Genomic DNA, 26,314 nt, shown 5'->3' with positions numbered 1-26,314 from the left:
AAAAAGTTACATGTCGTCATGGTGTGATAATGTATCTTGCCAAGTCGACATCTAAAAGTTACATGTCATCATGGTGACATAATGTATCTTGCCAAGTCGACATCCTAAAAAGTTACATGTCATCATGGTGCATAACGTATCTTGCCAAGTCGACATCTGAAAAAGTTACATGTCGTCATGCCTACATAACGTATCTTGCCAGGTCGACATCTGAAAAGTTACATGTCATCATGGTGACATAAGTTATCTATCCAAGCTGATATCTAAAAAGTTACATGTTGTCATGGTGACATAAGGTTTTCTTTCTTGTTTTGCTTAAAAAGAGAAAAATTAAATGTACTGGATCAGAAATTTAAGTGTAGAAATAGGGATCTTCTCTGCTGCACATACCCACCACACATTATACTGAGTGCCCTCCCTAGGGGTGCCTGAGGCATTACTTTATTATTATTTTTTTTATTTATCTATTTTTTTTTTTTGGGGGGGGGGGGGGGGGTGGGGGGGGGGTCGTCGATCTTTCTGTTCATTTGTCCTGTCTTTTGTAGTTGCGATAACTAAAGAAATGTGTTTGGATGGATCAACTTCAGACTTGGGTCCTGTATGCATTTAGGAATAATGATCTGATCAGGTTTCTGGATTGGGTGATTCCATGTCAATTCACCCAATGGGTTAAATCGCACCATTTCAGAATTTGTTCAAATTTGGTATGTAGGTTATTTGTAATGACCCAATGCAACATATTTTTTTTTTTTTTTTTTGAGCGCAGTCCGATGCACAGTTTTCGCGTGAGGACACACCAATTTTGGGCAATTTCAGCGAAAATGGGCATGACATCCCAGTTTTAAATGACCACAGCTCAGTATAAAACCAATGGGCCAAATTCAATAAAAATGGTATCATTGGAAAGGGAATAGAATGAACTTTCAGAAAAATATGTTATTTTTGATGTAGGGGCAATTTAACGAGTGATGACCTTTTGACGTTTGCTTCAACCTTGAATTTCACCTTGTGGATCACGCGACCTTGAGTCAATTTTTAAATATGTGGATCCCTGACATTATTTCTACAAAATATTAAAAGACTGGAGGTGTATTTTTTTTCTAGCTCCTATCAAATACCTACAGCAGAAATGTTCAATGCAGTCTCACAATAGCTAATTGTGTATTGTGATTATGTATTCATGTGTATACTAGGTGTTTCAAAAAACATTTCCCACTTTTGATTCTTAATAATTCAAAAACTATATATGAAATAACACTGTCATTGATATGAGTGATAGCTGAATAGTGTACAATTTGGTTGAAGTTAGTTTGAATATGAAAGCATTTGAAAGTTTCATGAAATCCATGATTAATTTCACAGTTAGGTTCCAGACTTTGCTCTATTTTCAACCCTCTGTACAAAATTTCCCTTTGCACAGGGGTCAATGGGTGTGTATGGGAGTGTGTGGTTAACACCCTGACAATGGTCCTGAACAATGGCCAGGGTTTGAATGCTTCATTATTTATTCATGAGAAATTCCACCATCACAACTAGTCTTTATTCAGCCTCGGCGGTATCTGTGTAAAGTCAAACGGCTGTCGATACTGTCGTTGAGTCGCGACAGTGCTCTCCCTACTTCTGAAAAAAAAAAACAAAATTACAATGAATACATTCTGTTCTATGGTAAACGTGGTGACAGGAAGTAAAGAAAATCAATTAGAGTATATACACTTGTGTATATGGAGCCTTAAATAAATCTACTGTGAAACAAATCGCCCCAATGACAAATGCTGCTGAACTCTTTACCAAAAATTATCTCTTTTTATAGAAAAAGCGACAAATTTGTCAGATTATTTAATTAGTAGACAGTTGTATTAAAATGAGGAACTTTAGATCATTCATGCTTATTCATATCCCAAATTTAGTGACATGTGAAGCAAAATTTGAAAAATGATTGCCAGCTGGAATGAACTGTGGTGTTTGCAAGCACTTTACCGTGAATGAATTCAGACTAGCAATGCCCAGGGCAATTCACATGAATTATTGATTAAGCATTCATATGCCAGGGAGCGCGAAACTGACGCCTAGTGAACAGGTGCTTCAGGCATGTCCATTGTTCAGGGCCATTGTCAGCACACACTCACATACACATCATTGGTTCCTGTGCGAAGTTCAATTTTTGTACAGAGGGTTAAAATTTGACCAAAATCTGAAACCTTACTTCAAAATCAATCTTAGATTTAATGAAACTGATTAATGCTTTCACGTGCAAATTACCTTCAACCAAATTGTACACTATCCAGCTATTACTCATATCAATGACAGTTTTATCGGATGAATAGTTTTTAAACTATTAATGATCAAAAGTGGAAAATGTTTTTTGAAACACCTAGTACTAGGTGTTAAAAAAACATTTGACACTTTTGTTTGTTAATAACTCAAAGGTTATAACTCGTATTGGACTGAGGTTTTCAAAGTGTAAAACTGAAGGATGTCAAATTTATTTGGAATAAGTTTTGTAAAGTTTACTTCTTTAATATTCTTGAAATAATGTTCTGAATATTTAATTAGATTTTCACTTTTTGAAAAATCAAGGCCAAAAAATCTGTGTGAGTCAGTAATTCACAGCACAACAATGGCCATTGTGCACTGCAGCTAAAATTCCAGAGCACCTCTTTTAGCGCAGTCATGAATCATTAATGACACTGGATAGCAAAAGGTTGGCAGAAAATGATGGGTGCAATACACAGTGGCAATTGTTGTGTTTTGAATGAATCACAGAAACACACAGATTTTGTGGTCTCATTTTTCAAAAAGTGCAATCCTAATTAGATATTCCGAGCATTATTTTAAGACATTAATGAAATAAATTTCACAAAACTTATTCCAAATAAATATGATATCTTTCAATTTTACAATTTCAAAACCCCAGCTGGATACAAGTTAACACTTTTGAGTTATCTTTTTTTGACACCTAGTACATCATAAATCTATAGTAAACATCTCTAGACATTATGTTGCATAAGCATGAATACATAATCAATATACACAGTTAGCTATGTGTGGGACTGCAATGAAAAATTTTTGCTGAAGGTATACCAAGTTTTATAGGGGCTAGAAAACAAACAAAAAATAATACACCTCCACTTTTTGTCGACCCCACTAGAGGTGAGGGGTGACTAAGGGATCGTCTGCGGCGTCTGTCCGTCCGTCCGTCCGTCGACTTGGCAAGATACCTTATGCACTATGATGACATGTAACTTTTTAGATGTCGACTTGGCAAGATACATTATGTCACCATGACGACATATAACTTTTAAGATGTCGACTTGGCAAGATACATTATGTCACCATGATGACATGTAACTTTTTAGATGTCGACTTGGCAAGATACATTATCACACCATGACGACATGTAACTTTTCAGATGTCGACTTGACAAGATATATTATGTTGCCATGACATTTAAAGTTTTAGAAATCGACTTGACATGATAATTTTTGTCTCCATGTCAACTTATAAAGTTGATAAGTCGACATGATAGAACTATTATGTTGACTTGACAAGATAAATTATCTCGCCAAGTCTCCAAGTCGAATGGCACTTTAAAGCTTCCGTTTTTTACAAACAAGTTTCTGATAACCTGTTTAGGAAGCCTGTTTGGATCGTCACAAATTTGGGGCTTTCGAAAAAGCTTTCCTAAAGGGCTTTCAAAACAGCTTTGCGTTTATCAACTCGTGAAAATTCCTGGAAAGCTGTTTGGATAACCTGTTTCTGCCGAGAAAGAAGAGTTGATAAACGCACCCTTTCGTACAAGGCTTTCCTAAAGGGCTTTCAAAACAGCTTTGCGTTTATCAACTCGTAGAAATTCCTTGAAAGCTGTTTGGATAACCTGTTTCTGCCGAGAAAAGAAGTTGATAAACGCAGGAACTGCATTAGAATGATGTAAAAATGGGAGATAATTTTATGGCATTAAAGCGGCAGTCAGTGTAGAAAGTGTGCTGCCACAAGCTTTTGGTAAACCTTAGCAGGAAACCTACACATAGTGTGTGTTGCGCGTCATGTAGGAGTTCCAAGAGGTATGAAGAGAAGTTCTTGACGGAACATGCGAAACTGAAAGGAAGTGTCTGCAGCAGATCTCCCAGAAACTTTGTGAATCAGCTGTCGTCGCATACCATATTGGCAGGAAACAACTCTGTTGTTCGATATAGTCTTCAACATCAGCTGATCAGTACTAAGTTAACACATTCTTACTGGTATGAAGAATGTGTCTTAATTCCTCTATTTTTTCCCATTATGTCCCAATACTTGGCTATTTGAGAAAAAACATGTAAAATGTGATATGCTTTTTATCGCAATCTTTGATTATAGTATATCCGACATGAAATAGTCTGCACTGTGTTATGACTGAAACTATCATAACCTTTTGTCTTTTTCCTTCACAATTCCGAGAAAATGATAACAAAATTATAACTTATACGTAATGAGAAAAGAAGTAAATTGGAATGTTGTTTGTACTTTGATTGCAAAGAGATTTTACAAGGGTGAGGGAGGGAGGGGTGGCTGTGGGTGACATCTGGAGAAAACGGTCTAAAGAAGACATGTATGTAAGTAATTTTTTATTGATTATGTATCTTTCTGTGTGCTTTAAGTACGAACACGACACAGCGATTGATTTTCATTTCAACCTAGATTTTGTTTTGTGCTAAGCAGTGCTTTGCATTTTGCCTTGGCATACATTCCATGTACGCAACATCAAAATCTGTCTTACCTGGATGTATTAACAATTTGATTTTTCACAATTGTGCCAAGTGCATACTTATGAACGTACGTATAACCACTAGCTACCACTTGTATGTTTAGATTTGGACAGAGAACTGTATTACCATATCCAATATGTAAAAAAGCAGTACTCAGTATATCTTTTTACATTGTTCTAAGCACGCGCACTGTGCTTTCTCTCCTGGCGAAATTCACAAAAATTTACATAACCTTGTTAATGAACTTCCTATTGTGTATGCAAAAATGCATTATTCCGGTGTTTTTGACCTCGCAAATCAATTCACTACCTGCTCTCAGCTATTTGTTATTGCATATGCAAAGACGTGTTGCCACGGTACTTCCGACTCCTCTCAGTGATTTGTTATCAATGTTTATGCAAAAACGTGTCATCCCGGTGCTCCTGACTCCTCTACGTAATTTGCCTCCTACCCTCTTCAAACTGTTATCATTGTGTATGCATAAACGTGTTTCTACGGTGTTTTCATTCACCCCCAATTATTTGTTGTCTGTTTGCTCTGGCATTCGCTTCTTTGAACTGTTCAGTGCAATTCTGGCCTCACATAGCCTAGCAACAACCTCATTCCCTACTTACTATACTGGTGCAGTTACCATTGAATTTTTGGCATGCTTTGTTTTATGTATGGCCATTGGACATTCTTTACCCGTATATCATCAGGGTGTATGTTCTCCCACTTATCTCCCTATAAAACCAAGCAGCAGATGTGTTCTTAAGCAGTTCTTTCCTGTTAACAGCCTGTCTTCATATTCACCTGCCTTGTATCATTCACAATGATGAATCCAAATACTACTGTAAACTCAAATGCCACATCTGTTGCCACCCTTTATCCTCAGTCATTTGCTGATATGACACCAGTAATTTCTGTAGACAGCGAAGAGGGTGAGGATTCCGACATCGTCACTTTCTTAAATATGCAAACTCCTGAATTAAGACTGGATTTTGACTGTAGCAATAAAGCAGTCCAAAATGTATTCACTCACTACCACACAGAGGATGAGCTTACTTCACTCACTTATACCGACGCAAATCAACTCTTTATTTCATATTTTAATATCAGAAGATTAAATAAAAACTTTGATCAATTTCTTTCTTTTGTGAGTATATTAAAATCCAAATATAATATTATCGGGCTCAGTGAAACTTGGTTGAAGAAGACATCACCCTCTTCGCTGCTTACTATAGACGGTTTTAAACTCATAACAAATAACAGAACATGGAAGAAAGGTGGGGGAGTCGGATTTTATGTGTCACAAAATTTAGCCTGTGTCTTCTTAGAAAAATACAGCGTGATGTCAGATACATTTGAGAGTGTATTTATCGCGGTCAAAACTCCAAACAAAGGTAATGTTATAATTGGGGAGATTTATCGACCCGCAAGCTCAAATCCTGCTGAATTTTTAGAGTTATTCTGCGGCCTTATCTCGAACACTTATTTTGACAGTAAGGCATGTTTTGTCATGGGTGATTTTAATCTCAATCTCCTTAATTACTGTGATAATCCCTTATGCGCAGATTTTCTTAACCTTATATTGTCGAAATCATTTATTCCCCTTAAAAGAAAACCGACTCGAATAACTGATGATGTATCTACTCTTATTGACAACATTTTTGTAAATGAATCATTTTCTGACATCACATCTGGCATAATAGTTTCTGACGTCACTGATCATTTCCCAATTTACGCCCTTGTGTCCAGTTTTATGACTGCTAATGTTTCTCACACCCACAACCCAGGTATTCGTGTAATGTCTGAATCCAACCTCAATAAACTTTGGGAGAAATTAAGTTCAGAGGATTGGTCCACCGTATACAATCAAAGCGACATTGATTTAGCCTTTGAAAATTGTATGAATATTTTAATTGCTAATTATGATTCTTGTGTTCCTCTCCGAAGACATCACCATTCTAATTATAAAAAAGTACCACGACAACCATGGGTTACAAAATCTCTTCTCAGGTCCATTAACCGCAAGAGTAAATTTTTTTTCATAAGTATCGCAAAGATCCATCCCCTTTAAACAAATTAAGATATGTTCGTTATCGGAATATATTGACATCGGATTCCATAATACGTATAGCCAAGCGATTTTTTTTTTCCTGGCAGTTTGTTAAATATAAATCTGATGTGAAGAGTACGTGGAAGGTAATTAATGAGGCGCTCAAACACAAAGATAATACCGATCCTCCTAAATATATTTCAGCGGACGGCCGCCAGATTAACGACCCATTCATTATGGCGGAATCTTTCAATGATTATTTTGCAACTCTTGGTCCACATCTTGCCAGTAAAATCCCGAAATCATCAACTGAATTCTATAGATACTTAGGTAATATGAATTCTCAATCAATATTTTTTGAACCTATCGCTGAAGAAGAAATTATAGATATTATTAAGAATTTGAACGATAAAAAAGTTCAGGATATGATGGAATTACAAATTTTCTTTTAAAAAATATTTTAAGCCAAATCATTACTCCTCTTACATACATTTTCAATCAATCCTTATTTAATGGCAAAGTCCCCAATAAGATGAAGGTCGCAAAAGTTGTCCCTATCTTTAAGAAGGGACAGAAAGATTTGGTGAATAATTACCGAACAATTTCATTGTTGACTTCAATCTCTAAAATTCTTGAAAGGGTGGTTTACACACGATTATTATTTTTTTTTCACAAATCATAACATTCTGTCGGATTGTCAGTTTGGTTTTAGAAAACATTACAACACAACCCATGCTTTACTTACTTTTATAGACAAGGTAGCTCATGCTATAGATAGTTTTTAACATATAATTTGAGTTTTTCTTGATTTTTCTAAAGCTTTCGACACGATATATCACGAAATCTTGTTTTATAAATTGTGTCACTATGGAATCCGCGGGACCCCCTTAGAATGGTTTAAGAGTTATTTAACAGAAAGAAAGCAATTTGTTAATATCAACAGCCATGATTCGCAATTAAAGCCTATTTCATGTGGAGTCCCGCAGGGCTCCCTCTTGGGCCCACTTTTATTTATCTTATACATAAACGATCTTCCAAAATCATCGCAAATTTTGTCATTAATTTGTTTTGCCGATGACACAAGCTTGTTTTTTTTTCACATCGAGACCCTAATGCGTTAATAAATATGATGAATACTGAGCTCAAGTCCGTGCAATCCTGGATTTATGCGAACAAATTATCCTTGAACATAGAAAAAACTCATTATATGGTATTCAGTAATTCTTTGAATGTTGTTCCATATGATATCAAAATAAATGATTTATGTTTAAAGCAGGTTAATAACACAAAGTTTTTAGGGCTTTAGATTGACCAAGTATTATCCTGGAAAACTCATGTTAATTTTGTAAGTAGAATTTTGTCTAGAAATATTGGAATTTTGAATAAGCTCAAATATTTCTTTCCTGTTCATATTTTGCAGAGTATATATTCTTGTTTAATATCTCTACACTTTAATTATGGAATTTTGGCGTGGGGAAATGCAATTCACTCATTACTAGATTCCCTTCTCCGTATTCAAAAGCGTGCAATAAGAATCATAAACCACGCCGGATATTTTGCTCATACCAATTGTTTTTTCCATCAAAACAGAATTCTGAAAATTTCAGACCTATTTTATTACAATCTCGGCATTTTCATGTATAAACTAACAACTAATGAATTACCATCTGTTTTTATCCACATGTTCAAAAGGAATCGCTCTATCCACTGTTATCCCACTCGCCAGAATGACGCCTATCACCTTTCCCTTACTCGCACTGTTTTTGCAAAGAAAACAATTATATTTACTGGACCCAGATATTGCAATGATCTCCCTGTAGATATCACTTCTTTCTTATCTTTAATCACCTTCAAACGCAAATTAAAACAGTTATTACTTAGTGGATACACACTACCAAGCTTTTAGCAACCTTTTTCATGCTCCCAGTCTTTTTTCCTTGTCCGCAGCACCAAGTGATTCAAGTTATTTCATGGTACCGATACATCTTTTAATAATGTAGCATTTTTATTATTCAAACACTGCGAGATTTGTATGCAGTCTGGTTTGTGCGATATCTATGTGGTTCATTAGTTTATTACCCATCGATTTTTTTTTTTTTGTACTAGTGTAATTTTAGTTGGTCAAGACAAACATATCCGTTCTCCGTGTAAAAGTATATGCCTATGAACTCGGGAACCTACAGTTTTACAAGCTTTAAAGCTTTTAGGTAGGCCCCATCATATTTCTTATACTTACTGGTGACATTTTCACACGATATGACCATGTACATTTGTGTGAAGTATATTTTCTTTTTCTTCTACAATCAAAAGACATGATTGTATATATTTTGTATTCTTGTTTTGTTGTCGATAATTTTGCAATCTCATCATTGAGAAAATGGAAATATGAAATAAATTTGAACTGAACTGAACTGAACTTAAAGACCGTAACTTCGAAAACAACAGGAACTGGTGACATAACTGCACGAAGTATGGCAAACTTAACTAAAAAATGTGTCAGTGAAACCAAACCAACGCAGTTAGCAAATGGTCGATCACGAACATGAAGTGTTTCAAGGTGAACTCTTTAATTCATTTTTTTTCATCTGAGAAGATGGCTGGATAGCGCATATGCAGCTGTCCTATTCCATAGGGTCTATAGTTTGATATGATGGCTGACCATTTCACCGAGTTGTGCACCCTGCTCTTTGCAATGAAGCTTCTTCAACGTTCATGACTTGTGACTCTCCAACACAATGGACCTCCATGTTGTGTCCTATCAGAGGGACAGAGTTTTACCTCTCACCAAAGGGGGGCGCTATGCTTACACACAGCATTGCAGACTCGGGGATCAAACCCGGGTTCTTTTGATCTAGAGGAGACGAGCTCTAGCTAAGGCCAAGCAACCGTCCTTTCGTGGTTTTTGTTTCTTTTAAGGTTTCTTTGCAAGGTTTGCCGCAAATTTGTGAATTCTTAAGCTTTTCATCGCTTTGCCGCACTTAAAAGAAAAACGAATATATGTACCACGGTCTTTTGTTTTTATGTGCCCGTCGCAGGCTTGTCTGTCATGATGGAAGTTTGTTTCGGTCCCAAGTCAAAAGTTACAATGTTCATCTTCTCAGGCCATTTCAGTGACAGTGGCCGGGTGAAATCGTCCAATAATGTATATGGAGTTGATTGTCACACTAATCAAATTTAAAAAACTATTGAGTTCACTATACAGCCACCATAATGTTGAACTATAACATGATAGTAATAGAAAGATCCAAAATATATCATAGCGTAATGCAATAAACTGCAAGATAGAGCCAAAATGAAACGTCCAAATCTGCACTACTGGAACATATCTATTGATATAAGTTTTAGTGTTCAAGAGTTATGCACTCACATGGAAGTGGTTTATTTTTTTTTTACCTGACGACTGGGAGGCATCAATAATGGAAATTTACATGTTATTGTATTACAAAAAGCAAAAAGAAAAAAAAATCGATATAGTGATGGCATGGAGCGGTAGTTGATAGGTATACGTTCTGTTTGAAAGAAAATCACAATGGTTGACCTTGGCTCGCAGAATAAAGAACCGGCTTGCCAAGAAAGGTCGAAGGCGTTCCATCGCTCGGTTGCCGCGGTACACCTTGTTATTATCTGGATAATTCCTGTTGATTTGTAAAGCGTAAACTGAAGTTAAATGATTGTATTACAATAAGAGCAGCCTTTGGTGAGGATGATTTTTTTTTTTATGTTTTCACTGTTGTCATGCGAAATTCTGCACTCGACATTCTGACAATATTTTCTTGTTTAAACAAATGAAAATAATCTAAACGGTTGTCTGCTATTTATCAGAAAGCGTTTACCTAAATCAATAGAAAAATGACCACTCTTCTTTATCAATCTATTCAGACAAATCTACATTCAGAGAAAATTTGTGTTCTGTTTCAACATTAATAGCTATTTGATTCTTCGTACATTAAAGTGACATAATGTAGTCTAGATTGTGCCATTGATTGGCTGACTAAAACATTCACTGCTCTTCGATATTTCATAGTGGTTACTCTGTTCCGAATTTGAGACTAGATGGTCATTTGAATAATTATGGAAATTTCAATTTCCCAACAAGTTGGTCCCGAACTTGGTAAAAAGCTTATCAACAGCCGAAGCAAATACCAATCCAACCAATTCACATCCATCACTACTCAAATTCCGGACAGTGTGGCGCCTGCAGCATTACCGAATGCAGTTGTAGAGGATGGTGAGTATTTTCTTCAGTAGCTCGCGACGAGACATCCACATGAGCCCCTCGTTGTCACGGTCGATTCGCCCAGCACTGAAGAAAGACTCATCGATGAATTTCAGCAATAAAGGAGCGGCCTCCTGACCCATCGCTTTGCCGAGCTCGGCATTAGAATCCGTGAAGCGCTGCGTAGCGTCTAGGAGCAAGTTGAACCCGATGTACGCGGCAGGATATTCTAGCTGCATGCCCAGTAAGATAGCAAGATTGAATAAGTAATGAAAATAAAACATCAAATAAAGTCACTTTTATCTTTTGTCTATGGTAGTCTTTTGTTTTGAACGCAGAAAGGGCCACCTGCGGCCGCAAGAAATCAAGTTCATTTTATTTAGCTGACTCATTAATCTGAACTCAAAGCAGAATTATTCTCACACGGATTGAAAAAAAAAAAACCTCCTTAAAAATCATTGGTAGGCCTACATACAGTTTAGTATCTACCTCTTAAAATATTATGGTTTTGAATGGTAAACCATTTTCACTGTACCATTCACTTACCATTAAGTATTTACTATTCATCTCACTATTTATTTACTATTAGCCCTATAGTTCCTCTTCACTCACAGAACTATAACATTCAAATTAACGTTCATTCAACGTACATACTATTGGTTTATCCTTCCGCACACCATTCATGTTTCCATTGGTTATGGCAGCCTTTCCTCATAATAGGGAAATTTCGCAACCACGACGCGGCCGGGAGTTGAGCGTGCCGTATGCAAAATGTGCTTCTGCGTATGATCAGATCAGACAAACGTCCCGCCCTGGGAAAGACGAGTACGGTACTCGGCCAAAATAGCGTTTGGACCCAAATGCCAGCCAGCCAGCCAGCCAAACAGCGATCTTGTCGCTACGCCTCTGTCCTTTACAGGGAGGCGAAATTGCTTAGATTTGGGGACGGGAGTCCATGGAACTGTCAGAGCTGATTGCTTCCGTGTATTCTCGGTCTTCCCGTCATGTGGCGAAAACTCCCTAATAGTGGAGCTTGTCATTCGCAGCCACGAATGGTTTACCATGCACTCTTCAGTATTTGAGTACCGACGATCTACCATTGATTTACCTTTCAGCATCGGATAAGAGTACATCCTTGGCAGGCCACTAACCATTTATCACATATGAGATTTTTATTCATTTTTTTATGGCAGCTATTTTGCCGACCATCTTGAATATCTTAAAAACATCAAGAATCCAAAAGTTGCATCGTGCTGATTCAGATTCAGCACCTTGAAATCAATTCGAATGGCATAGTTCTGTTGGTGAAAAGAAAGTGAAGCGCAAATAGTAAATAAGTGGTAGGATAAATAGAAAATATTGAATGGTATTAAAGTGAATGGTTTACCATTAAGAAGGAAAATGTTTTAAGAGGTAGATACTGAACTGCATGTTGGCCTAAGTCAATAGTATACAGTTCATTTTTTTCAAGAGTTGATTTCAATCCGTGTAAGAATAATTCTGCTTTGAGTTAAGATAGAAAAAATGAAAATAAAGTTTGAATTTGAATTTGAAATAAGTTAAAACTCAAAATTGTTTTAGGTTTGCCACGATTCAATTTCAATACGTAGAGATTTCCGGGTTTGGTGGGCATTTGGGGGCCATCTTGAATATCTCAAAAAGCTGAAGAATGCTGATCATGCTGATTCGGTTTCAGCACTGTTGAAATAGAACAAAATCTCGAATTGTTTTCATCATCTTATATTTGACAATTGAGTAGATAGTCTGTAAAGTGCATTCAGAATACCAACAAGTGTGACATATAAAAAACCTATATGAAACCTAGCTATCATTATTACCATTGTTGCTATTATTACTATTATCATTCAGAGGAATGTGATAAACTCTTTTACTTGAAGCAATGAAAATAATCTTATGTTATACACTCGATCATCACAAAACTCTCAAGAAGTCTTGTGCCGCGGACATTGTTTTCTTTGTTTTTTTCTTTTTCTTTTTACTTTTTGGCGTTTATGTTTCTCCAATTCACAAATTGTCATTCCTTTAATTACATTTACCAAGTAAGAAATAATCTCACATCCGCATCTGGGAATCTACACCCTACAAGCAATGCTTCTATGTAGATTCCTCATATTTCACATGTTTTATTGTCCTATAAGCTGTACTTGACAATTACTCCAGGCTTTTGTATTCTGATGTTTATGTTTTATGTATTTGTTGAAAGGTGGAATATGGAACAATAAAAAAATACAAAAACAAACAAAAACGAAAGCAAACAATTTTTTTCAGTCTCATGTTTGATGGAAAGGTTTTGATAAAAATCATTGTGTCAAATATGATATTATTTACGGTTATTTAATTGCATGTCAACCTTTTAGATTTTTCAAATGCAAGCTTTCCGCATGAGCGAATCCGTTCGTTTTTGTCCTCCAAGGCACAAAGGTAAACGTTGCAGAAATTGGCATTTTAACAATCATTTGTAAATGGCCTTCATGGTAGCAAAGATAACAGCATTTCAATTTAACGCGATCAGAGACATGAATGAAGTAGCAGAGAAAACTTTTCATTCTCCTGTTCTCTTCATATTTTCAAATAAAAACAAAGTGGGGAAACTGAAGAGAGAACATAAGAATTTTCCGTCAACTCAAACTTTGAATGACATAGAGAAAGTAATCCGCAAAGGTAATAAAGTGGACGGAATTTCTTCATTTCCTATTCAATAAAGAATTTTAGAATTCATGACATTAATGTTCAAGAACCAAACACTATTTCAAATTTTCTTATTTGAAATACTATTTCATATCTCGACCCTCTTTGCTACCATTGTTTTTCTCTTCTGTCTTTTGAATATTGATTTGACCGAAAGTTATTCACTTTTCTCTATCATCTTTTGCCTTTCTTTTTCTTTTGAGTTATAAAGACATTATAGAGATCATATCTTGATTTTTGCAAACTAATTTACTTATGTTATCGTGTTGAATTTGTCATTTGTCCTCGTTGCTATATGGAGGGCAAGTATACATGAATAACAACTTGTCTATCATTAAAAGTTTTTATTTTGTGCCTTTTAAGAAAAAAAAAGTGAATATGTTCACCCATGTGTAAAGTTTCTCTGTTTATTAAGCTACTAGGTTGATAGCTAATGAATATAATTATATGGGTCTGAATTTTGAACGATGTACACTTACGCCAAAACAACACCAAATATAAAAAGTTGGAATTACTTAAAATCATCTATCTTACCCGAAAGAGTATAATTCAAGCTTTAATATGAACGCAATTATACCCGGATCTTCCCGGAGGAACACGTTTTTATTCACCGCGGAAGTTTACCATGTTCAGAGCAGCAAACGTCCATGAGGAATAATACTGCACATAAGTTATATTGGAATACATTTTAAAATAGCATGCAATGATCTGATTCAATTCAGAATCGTAACGAAATATCTTGAGGGACATGTGTACCTATGTTGGCAGAACATTAAGCTTGTATTCCCAACCTCTACGTGATGGTAGACATCTGATGATTTAACCAAATTCGTTATTTCTGTTGAAATATTACTCTTTCGCTAAACACTTGTAACAATTTACGCGCATTTTACAAAACAAAATATTTCGACCTCTTATTGCACTACCACATACTTTATTTCTTACTCCCATATAATAAAATGTGTGTTTTTTTTTAAAGATGTATCTGATCTATGCAATCTCTATAATCCAACAAACATAGCATAGTTTTCATCACGGAGGATCGCATATAGGTCACGGACGTTCAAAACAAAGAAGATATTGAACAATGCAGTTCTCTCGAGTTGGAAACGCATTCTTTTCACAACAAACAACGATTTCATATCGAAAACATGGATATATTACCAATTCTCAATTATGAAAGCTTGTTTAACTTTAAATGCTGCGGAATAAAAAAACACACCTTTTCCATCCCTCGTATAGACGAACGTACAAATGTACGTAAGAATTCTGAAACTACTGCTCTAAGCTCGTTGTTTACTTTGTAAAACTTTACTTTTCTGAAAGCTTTAAAAAATAAAGGACATCTTTGATACTAGTTAACCCTATCGGTCGAATTATTTACGTCGTGGACGTTTGCTGAAATTGTCACGGACGTTCGTGCTACCGGGTGCTGTTCGTTATTCCGAAGGTTCGTCAATCCGAAACACACAAAAAAAAATCCCTATACCTAGAGGTTCGTTAATCCAAAAATGAAAAAGAGTTCGTTATTCCGAAGGTTCGTAATTCCGAAGGTTCGTGAATCCGAAAAAGAAATAGGGTTCGTTATTCCGATGGTCCGTTGATCTGAAATGATATAGGGTCCGTAACAAACCTTCGGAACAACGAGCTTTGTTTCATTTCGGATTAACTAACCTTCGGAATAACAAACTTCATCACATTTTCGGATTAACGAACCTTCGGAATAACGAATCTTCGGAATAACGAACCTTCGGACTAAAGAACCTTCGGAAAAACGAGCTGTAACCATCATTTTATACTCTTGTACCAAATTGTTGAAAATCAATGCAAAAGGTTCTTGAGATTATGTTCTAACATATATAAGAATTACATTTTGGAAATTAAGCCCATCTTGCAGCAAATTTTTCCAAAACGATTGGATAATATCCTTCTCTCTTTGCACTCATGTATCAAGTTTGAGAAAGTCACTTTTGGGTTCATGAGATAATGGGGTATTTCTAATGCATATTTAGTAAAGGTCATTGAAAATTGATTGTTGACCCTTGATGGGTCTCACCCAAGTAGCTCATCAGCTTATCATGGTGCACCAACTGAAACGCAACTATTAACAATCAGCCAAGGGGTGCACAAGATTTTGCGTTCAGGAGATTTCCATCCTGATCAGGATGTTCATTGTTTGTTTTCAAAACTTACTCAATCTACGTCTGTCTTCAAAACAAGCTAAATCCACATAATTCAAAAAGATTTTAATCAATGATTATTAAAAAAAAAAAAACATATCATGGAATGCAGACTGCTTTGAGAGGTTGGGTTTACCATGCTTTGATGTAGATGAATAAGAACTTCACACTAGAGAAATTGCAATTATGTTTAAAAAAACCCTCTTTTTCTCTGCTTTGTCTTAGGTGGATTTAGCATAGCATAAGTTGGAAACAAATTCTTCCATTGGTAGCTACCATTGGTCTGGAAAACTACCATTGAAATGCATTTCCGACTACTGGGAATTTATCACTTACATATAAATACCTTCAATTTTCAAGTACCCCTGACCAATTGAAAGTTTTTATTGGAATTGTATCTCACCATGGAGAGTTACCACTGACCACTGGAACCTAACCATGGAGATATCTTCCACCATCGACAGTTACCACTCGGCCGTAATCTGGAAGAACTCCCTAAGTCGATTTTGGTCGATTTTCAGGTTTTGAGTGTTTTGTGTGTTTTTCTCATGCTCTTTCAAGTGGGCCAAAAAATAAGTTGTGATTCGGTACAGAAAGTTATTTTTAGAAAGTAATTTTGGCAAAATTCCTGAGGAGAGAGGGCGATTAATCTGGCAGAACTGCCTAAGTCGAGATACGAAATGAATTTTCTGATGTTAATCAGGCAGAACTGCGTAAGTCGACCTACGACTACGCTTGGACCAAGGTGTTCCTGCATCCCGCACGGACATGGTATATCTTAACACGCGCGTGCGCCACCTTAGTAGTGACGAACGCGCTGCGCGTTCAAGCCAGCAGTGCCTAGCTAGCTAGCTACCTAGACACGTCGCGTCGTACGGGTACGGCTGCTACGTGTATTGTACACGACGACAGTCACGCTAAAGCAATAACCCTCGTTACTCTTGGGGGAAATTGCCACTTTCCTTCCCTTCATAGACTGGCAGGCTTCAAAACAGGTCAATATGCGGTATGCCTTACTATCAAGTTTTGCTACAATCTAGTGGTTTTTAAGCCTAGAGCATTTCTAGATCTAACAAACGTTATAGTTTGCATCTTGTCTGACATCACGCTCCAGTCAACTTTAGGCCTACTTAGTACTGCTGAAGCACTTGTCCATTGTTAGTGTACGTGAAATCAATGTACTGTGCGGTAGCGTAAGTCACGCGAACAACAACATCTGTAATCCATTGACCATAGCTTCTTATTTTGTTTTTCATTGTAATAAGCGGTTAGTGGGCTTGGATCTATGGGATTAATCTCGAGAAGTTTAATGAATATCTAGTATACCGTCCATAACAATGTCATTTTCGATCCAATCCTACAGACGTCAGAAATTGACCAATACTACTCTCTTAAAAAAAATCGAGTGAAAATTTTCACTCTTGAACGAGTGAATACAAAAAAGAATGAATTCAGAGTGAAATTGGTGTGAATTTCGAGTGAAAATGTTCATTTTCACTCATTTTGGAGTGACGTCAGGGATCACTCGAAGATTTTGGAGTGATCCCTGACGTCACTCTAAAACGAGTGAAAATGAACATTTTCACTCGAAATTCACTCCAATTTCACTCTAAATTCACTCTTTTTTTGTATTCACTCCTTCAAGAGTGGAAATTTTCACTCGATTTTTTTTTTGTAGAGAGTAACACTTTTACAGTTTACTTTTTAATACCGGTACCGTACCGGTACTCCCAGTAGAGTTGTGCGGTAGGGGCCTACTAGACTACAGGGGCCTACCGTTACTTAACTTAGGCTGAATCGCCGGTTATTCTGTCTTTACTCAGTTTTCTATTTTTCTAGATTTGATTCGGCATAGACATTATTTGAGTCTGTAATATGAAGAATCTAGAATGTACAGGTTAAACGCTAAATTATTACCATTTAGCCCTAGAAATAGGTCTAAAACTTAAAATTTAGATCTGTGATCTATACAATACCACTATTTCTCGACATCGATAGGCTATAGATTTTATAGACTTACCGTTAGCCATTACATAGGCAGGTTAGGCTTTACATTGTTCTTAGATCTACTATAACATTAGTACGAGGCCTAGATCCCCAATAGACAGTCTAGCTGTAGATTTAGCCCCTACCTGGATATAGAGTGTAGATCTATAGTCTAGCTCGACTAGAAAATCTAGAAACTAATTTTCATTGATATTACTGGTCGGTTATAATGACGCCCCAAAATAGACGTCTGGATGTTACATAGACCTAGACAATCGAGTAGAAAGAGTTCGAGAGTTCTCGTACGTTTGGCCAGCGTAGATAGTAACGGTTACTCGGTTAGAACACTACTACCCTAACGTTAGTACTGTAGGCCTAGAGTAGGAGTCGACACAAACGAGACCTAGTGTCTATTTTTTTTTTATATTTTCTAATAAAGCTGTAAATAAACTTTTAGTCAGGCCTAGCTCCTAGTATTCTTTTGTAAATAGTTTAAATAGAGTTTAGGCCTTCAGCCAAAAGGGTCTAGGCATGCTCTTACTTTGGGCATAGAGTAGGATAATGATAAGATCAGTAGGCCTATCGAATGCAGATTCCTACATACCGCTCTACTAGTATTCTCTAGGTGTCTAATGTATCGTTTGGGCCTGAATAGACTACGGTCTAGACGGTCTACAATGTAGTGAACAATATAGCTTAACATCTAGAACCTAGTCTAATACTATTCTTAATCCAAATGCAATGCTTCATGAGATCGACAATAACCCAAGCAGCAGCCAGGCTTTTGATGTAGCAGTACTTCTTGTGCCGCTAAATAATACTGAAACATGAACACAGACTGACAACACTTGGGGAAAGCAAGTTATTTTCCACATACAAATGAATGGATAAAATGAAATTAAATGTAAATCAGTAATGATGACTTTATACAATATACAAACATTTCAAAAAAAATTGTACTCGATCTAAAATATTCATTGTTTTGACACTGCATCCGCTGACTAGTATGGTAAAATCCGATAGACAACCCGCAGAAAATAGACCGAGATACGTAGTTCTGGTTGATAAACCACGTGTGAGGTGTCTATCAGCTAGAACTGCGTATCTCTAGGAGATACTGAGTACGCAGTTCTGGCTGATAAGTACGTGGTTGACGACGAAAAGAGATACGTAATTCTGCCTGATGAAACACGTGCTTATCAGGCAGAACTGCGTATCTCCTAGAGATACGCAGTTCTGCCTGAAAAACCCCCCGGATGGCCAAAGACTTACGCAGTTCTGGCTGATCAACCCGGGCACGTGACCAGAGATACGCAGTTCTGCCAGATTACGATCGCAAAAATTTGGCGACGATTAATCTGGCAGAACTGCGTAAGTTTTTTAAATTGGTAATTATTACTACTTAAAGAGGTCAAATTGTCATTTTTTTTCTGGAAATAAATTGTTTAGACCAATTATGGCCAAGAAAAGAGGAAAAATGCAACTCATCGTATCTCAGTTTAGAAAGGTGTTACATTGAATCTTTAAACCCGATTTCTGGCGTAATGTGTTAAAGGAGATACGCAGTTCTGCCAGATTACGGCCGCACTAACCACTGGAGAACTACCATGTATTTATTTATTTATATATATTTTTTTACTCTCGACAGTTAGTACTTACCATTGAAATACTTTTCTACAATGCCAGTTAACTCTGATCACTGGGAACTTACTTCTGAAACACCGTTTACTACTGGAATGACCGCTGACTACTGGAAATTTACAATTGAAGTACCCTCACCCTTGACAACTCCCCCTGATTAACTATAAGCAATATTAAAACGTACTTCGTCTTCTTTCTTTTTTTTTTTCAGACCGGCAGTACACGTGAAATGTTTATATTGTAGGGGCAGCAAAGTGGGTATATGGTAAGTCGCCATTCACACATGCTCGCTTCCCAGCTTCATTATTTTGTTTTCTTTCATTTGTTTTTACCTGGTCATGTATGAGGATGCCGGTGGTGAAGGTCATCCAGATGTGCGTGAAAAGCTGGGCGAACCGTTCAGCAGAGTTTGACCCCATGATCTTCGTTTCGAGCTGAAAGCTTATTTCGCATAATACCAATAGATCAGAGAGGGCGTCCTTTGTCGTTAAATCCTGCGTGCCCATCAACTTTGCCATTACACTGCATAATCGCTCTTGTGTCTGAAATAAAAGATAAGCATAATTAATCAAACAAGAAAAACAGAGTGAATGAAGAACTCTCATTTTGCTAAATAGAGAAAAAAATGTTTTGTTTTGTAATTCATGTATTTTCTTTTTCTTTTAGAGCAGATAAGCCGAAGAATTGTGCGAAATTTGACTAAAGCATGAAACTTTCACCATTGGTAGTACATGCTAAAAGATTAATTCTAAGATCGGGAGGTAAGTCTGAATTGACCTCTGATGACCTCCAGAGGTCAATGACCTCAAAATGTAAAAAAATGATATTTTACATCATTAGTTACTGATAAACAAAGCAATAATGTACTAAAACTTAATTTTTGTCACGGTGAAATTGTCTTCATGTTCAACAGAGCCTTGACAGGTTTTTACCTTTGACCTCTGATGACCTCGAGAGGTCAATGACCTCAAAATGTCAGAAAATTGATATTTGGCGTTATTGGGTAATGATTAACACCGTAATGGTGTAATAAAACTAATTTTGTTACAGTGGAATTGTCCTCATGTTCCACAGAGCCTTGAAAGGTTTCTGCCTTTGACCTCTGATGACCTCCAGACGTTGACCTCAAAATGTCAGAAAATAGATATTTCAATGCGTCATCCTTTACTGATACACGGTAATTGTGTACTAAAAACTGCTTTGTGTAAGTGGAATTGCCTCAATGTTCCTCAGAGTCTTTGAAGTCAGGTTTCTACCTTTGACCTCTGATGACCTCAGATGACTTATGATGAGGTCATCGACCTCAAAAAAACAGAACATTGCTATTTGGTGCAATTGGTTGATGATAAACATGATTAAGATGCCATATTCATTTGCATTACAATTGAATGGGTTTCCTTTTCCACAGAGCAAGAGAAATTACTCACGCGTCTCTACCTTTGTCGCCTCTGAGGACTGTGACATTTCATTGACCTCAAAATATCAGAACATTGATATTTCATGTATAGTCAATGGTCAACTTATATTTTTGGTGCCACTTCCAGGTTTCATTTTTTTCTTTTTATTTCGTTTGTTTTTAACGATACATAATGGGGGGCCTTCGCCTCTTGCGCCCCCCTCTGGATTAGCCACTGCGATGAACATGTACAATCATGTACATGTTATCCTGTGAGCATTTATGCTATAATAGAAGAATCTTGTCATTCGCATGGAGCATTGGCCATTACCCTGTGTATTATATCCAACTTTGACCTCTCAGGACAATGAGAGGTCACTGACCTTTTAGAATATCAGAATTTGTGTAGGCTTACCTACATTGATGCTTGGCTCCATTGGTTTAATCGTAAATATGCTTAATCATGTACAAATCATACCTTGATGTTGGATCATCTTGAAAACTTCGACATACTGTGAGGCCCAAGACATGCATTCCATATGAAACAATCCTGTGTTTTGCAACTAGCTATTGCCATTGGAGACCTACCCAGGGAATACATAAGCATTTATGGCAAACCATGGAGAAAGCAAATTGTGCAAAATATTTTGGAGTCTACTCCCATAGGGGACTCAGCTGGAATCACATCGCCACAGCAGTTTTAAAAGACTATGCTTCAACCAAAGACTCTTTCCAGTCGAAGATAATTATAAAGTTCAGGTGCTTTGCTACTCCACACTGCTCAGGACTGTCCTGGAATATGCATGAATCATCTGGGATCCATTCACCCAAGCAAACATCATGAAGTTTGGAATGAACCAGAGAAGATATGCACTCTTCAGCTGCAATGACGATTGCATACAAAACGAGCAGTGTTACAGCCACACTTAAAAAAAGAAAAAGAAAAAAATACAATGGCAATCCCTGTACGAAAGTACAGCACAGGCAAATTCAGCGATGATGTTCTGCATGAAGAACGCCACAATATCCACTCCGCAGGAAGTTGTGGCTCTATTGCTGCATTCTTCAAAAAAAGACCAATGACCAGAACACAAAGTAGACTTTCTCCTATTTTTTATCGCTACCCTAGGCAACTGTCTCTTGTATCTCTTTAAAACACTTCAGGAGAAAGATACTCAATATTAAGCTCTGCTATTAAAGATACATATGTCTGTCTTTTTGTTTTTGTTTTTGTGTGCTTCTTGTTGTTGTAGTTATTGTTTTTTTTTTTTTTGCATATAGATCTTAGGAGACCTTTTTAACCAATTAAGAAAAGGATCCATGGTAAGATATTACAAGATTACACAGTATAGTGAAAAAGAAGAAGAAGAAGAAGAAGAAGAAGAAGAAGAAGAAGAAGAAAGAGAAGAGGAAAATAGATCTGTTGTCAATGATGCAGAGCCAATACCAATCAGTTCCATGGTACCGGGGTAGATCTTAGTCGGTACTGCAAAGGATCGGATGTCTCTGTTGGCAAAGGATATTCTAAAGCTGCAAGTAAGTCCTTGGGGTGGTTTACATTGTCTGGGCGTAGAGGGTTGGGTTGGGTCTATGAGGATATGATGCTTTGTTATAACATTTAGGTCTGAGATATCTGATTTTTTTTTATGTTTGTTTTGACCATCGGTCACGCATCTCCTACACATAAGAATGATAATGTGTTAGACCCTGCCACCACATTTTTTTTTCAATAGATTTTGATATTATACAGTGTAGTTGAGAAAAAAAAATAACCTCTCATTGTCCTAGATGGAAGTCAAAACAGTGTGTGGAATGCTCTGCATACAATATTGGACACACACACACACACACACACACAAAATGCATTTTTCTGGTATAATATTATTTCATAAACAGCTGGCCATTACAAACCAATGGGATTAGAAATCAAAATTCTTACATTTTGATGCATATCTTTCAATATCCTCCAGAGGTCAGAGGATCGTTAATGTTCATGTGAAATGAGTACACGCCCTTTGAGTTGCTCACTTTTATTGCTATAGAAATACACACTATAGGCATCATGTCAGTCATTAAGTAATGTGTCAATTTCATTTTCAGTCTTGGATTATTTTTTTCTACATGTACAAATAAGATCATGGCAAAGTGAACAACTTTCACATCAAAATATAAACGAGAATACTAAAAAAGAAGTAGATGTAAAAAATGTGCAAAGCAAATACCAGGTCTACATCATCTTAAGGTAAACAGGTAAAGGAAATCACAGTATTGATTAACAATTTACTTGACTGGGAGAGCGACCACCGAACAATATTGTTTCTTTAGTTCTCTCTTTTTTTTCAAAAAGTGGAATAAAACACATTCACATACCGGGGCTTCAGTTTGGAGGAGGGATGGGGTGGTGGCAGGGAAAGTCGACCCCCACCAAAATAAATTTTGAGATGTGGACTTTCTTTTGTTTTTCTTTTTGCTTTTTATACAGAAAACTGTCCCGGTTTCTACCCTTACATTCAGTACACTCCTTTTACTGATAATTTCCCAAATATTCGATCATAAATGTGTACACAAGTTGTTTTTTTTTCTTTCTATTTTTAATGCAAAGGTTTCCTTGCATGGGAAGGGTAGGGGACAGCCCTTTCATACCCTCCTCTTGCTATATCAACCTCCCCTCCATGCACTGATTATGGCTACACATTTGGGGATGGAATTTTTCTTTTTTTCAAAAGGATAGTTCAACCCAGAGTGGCACGAGATCATTAAATTGAAAACAAAAGAATGCAAAAGCTCCATAATGTGGGAGGGGGGATACCTCCACCCACATCCATCCCTCGAATCGTCTCCCTCCATCGATGGCTGACTGACGACACCTCTCTGATACAAATTTCGAGACATTCCTTCAAGAGTGCATGTGTGCCAGATCGTTGAATCTCATTTCTCAAAAGACAAGAGCTCTCTCGGACGGGAGTGGAATACCCTACCCTCTCCAACAAGAGCTGCACTAAATCACTGATTTCAGGTCTAAAACTGCAAAAATCCAATCCCCGACCCATACCCTCCCCCCCCCCCCCCCGCTCCACCCCCCACCTGAAAACAGATCGACACCCCTGCTCTGCATGTGCACACACCCGATGTCGACAATTACCTGAAAAGTTTTGCGGAATGAGCAGCCACTTTTTTTTTTTTGGCTCAGAAATACATGGTTTGTAAGCCCTACATTATAAACAAGCAACTATCAACTATCGCAATATCAATATTAATATCCTCACATTTCATTTGAGGTCTTTGACCTTGTGTGATTTTTATAGGTGAAAGGTAATGGCTCGTTAATAAGCAGGGCCTACGAATGATCTCTAGAACATCATCATGTTTACCATTAATTAATGATGCCGGACTATTCTGATACTTTGAGGTCATTGACCTCTCGAGATCATCAGAGGTCAAAGGCAGAAACTCGTCTGTGTGCCTTGGAATATGAAGACAATGTCATTGTAAAACAAATACGCTTGTTTTGCACATCTTTACCATGTATATCACCAACCAATGATGTCATTGTTCAATATTATGATGTTCTGAGGTCATTGACCTCTCAAGGTCATCAAAGGGTCAAAGGTAGAAACCTGTCTGCTCTTTAGAATATAAAGACAATTTCACCGAAAGAAAGATATGCTTGTTTTGTACATCTTAACAATGTTTACCATTAACCTATGACATACAGATCAATATTAGGATATTTGGAGGTCATTGACCTCTAAAGGTCATCAGAGGTCAAAGGTTCAAACATGTCAATGCTCTGTGGAATCATAATGGTTTCCCTGAAGTATAGATGCATGTTAAGTGCATCATAACCACATCTATCATTCACAAATGTTTCCAAACTTCAATATTCTGATATCTAAAGTTTATTGACCTCTGGAGTTCATCAGAGGTCAAATCTGACTTACCTCTGGATCTTAAAATAAATTTTATGGTATGTACTAACACTGGTGAAAGTTTCATGCTTTAGTCAAATTTTGCACAATTCTCGTGAATTTGAGGGCTTAACCGCTCTACTCTTTCAAGACGTGGATAACATAATATGCTGTAACGTGACTATCATCACTTTTCAAGGCGTATGAAAAGGGTATGGTGGGAGTGGTTGTTTCGGAAATCAAATATCATAAGTTCTACTCTGCTTAGTTTGAATTACACCCTCCTACTTCCCCGATACCTTAAGTTAGCACATGTACGAAAGGCAGTTTAAAACACGGAAGCATGTGGATAATACTCTATTCTATGAATTCTATGGAAGATCTTTTCATCTATTACCGACGATGGCCTCCATAGGATGGTGTTTACCTTAAAAGGGACGACTAGTAGCTGATCAGTGGGAATGCTGATGGATGAGTGTTCCAATCCTTGTTCATTGTGGGATTCATTTAAGAGTACATTTTATAGCTATTGCTATGTGGACATTATTTGCTTCAGAACTGTCTCATATTCAAATAATGTGCAGTTTAATGTTTTCAGGTTAGCATGATTCTACAGTGTCTGGGCAATTTTTAACTATCGCCCCGACAAGTAGCAAATTATAAAACGTTTCATATACACCTTATGCAATCTCTAGGAAATATTTATGACATGCGTTTACCATTTTCTTGGAGTGCTCGTTCTCTTCGGGAACTCGAGAAAGATTCCTTCCAGATTCGGAAGATTTCGTCAAGTAGTTGTGGAATTCCCTCAACTCCCCAGTAGTGAAGCGGTCAATATTGGTATGGCCATCTTCGTGGATCTCATCCAGGTGACGGTAGAAACTTTCCTCCGGCTTAGTGTAATCGATCTCGTCGTTATTCATATCGTCAATACATGTCTCCGACACGGGGGACGAGGGTGAATCACTCAATGATCCATCGGCGTTTTCGATGTCACTGCTCATTTCTGGTTTGGTTTGTTTTGTCTGCCTGTTTGGTGGACTAACCTCTATGGGAATATGCACAACAGAGGGAGGAAAAAACAAACAAATAAATAAAAAAAAAAACAAACCAAACGAAGTCGGTATAAAAGATCAGAATTGTAAATGGGGCCGTTTTCGATACGCTTGAGTTACACTTTACGCGTTGCTACCCCGTCAGAGCTACGTATATGGCGCTTGAATGCGCACGTAAGGCGATTACGATATACGCTCTTTTTATTTGGAAATGTTCAAAACCTGGCGGTGATCATGGCGATAGTGGCGACCCTCCGTACTTTTGAACCACTCAAGATAAGATGGCAAGGGTTGACACGCTGAGGATAATGAGAACGTGACCTTTGCAGTTTTGCGAATGGTGATTACGTTATTATCAGAGAGAAAGCATCACCTAGGCCAGCCACAACCTGAGAGTCCCTCCTCTCATTCAACCGAAAGAGATTAAGAGATTATTGAATCAA

General features: G+C 37.1%; 1 protein-coding gene across 1 annotated transcript in view; it reads right to left on the bottom strand.

The window, feature by feature from the left end:
* LOC139724276 (uncharacterized) overlaps positions 1–25,820 on the bottom strand; it is a 56,535-nt gene extending 30,715 nt beyond the window's left edge. The window contains exons 1-4 of the mRNA XM_071635417.1: positions 25,536–25,820; positions 19,845–20,054; positions 10,988–11,229; positions 10,319–10,415 (exon numbers count right to left, since the gene is read on the bottom strand). Of these exons, the coding sequence (XP_071491518.1) occupies positions 10,319–10,415; positions 10,988–11,229; positions 19,845–20,054; positions 25,536–25,820 (834 nt within the window). The remainder of the gene's footprint in view (positions 1–10,318; positions 10,416–10,987; positions 11,230–19,844; positions 20,055–25,535) is intronic.
* Between the last annotated feature and the right edge of the window lie 494 nt (positions 25,821–26,314).

Source organism: Diadema antillarum, unplaced genomic scaffold (genome assembly GCF_040938485.1).
Source record: "Diadema antillarum isolate AM-2024a unplaced genomic scaffold, OU_Dant_1.0 scf00000210, whole genome shotgun sequence".
Lineage (NCBI taxonomy): Eukaryota > Metazoa > Echinodermata > Echinoidea > Diadematoida > Diadematidae > Diadema > Diadema antillarum.
This window is presented reverse-complemented; position numbering and strand designations above follow the sequence as displayed.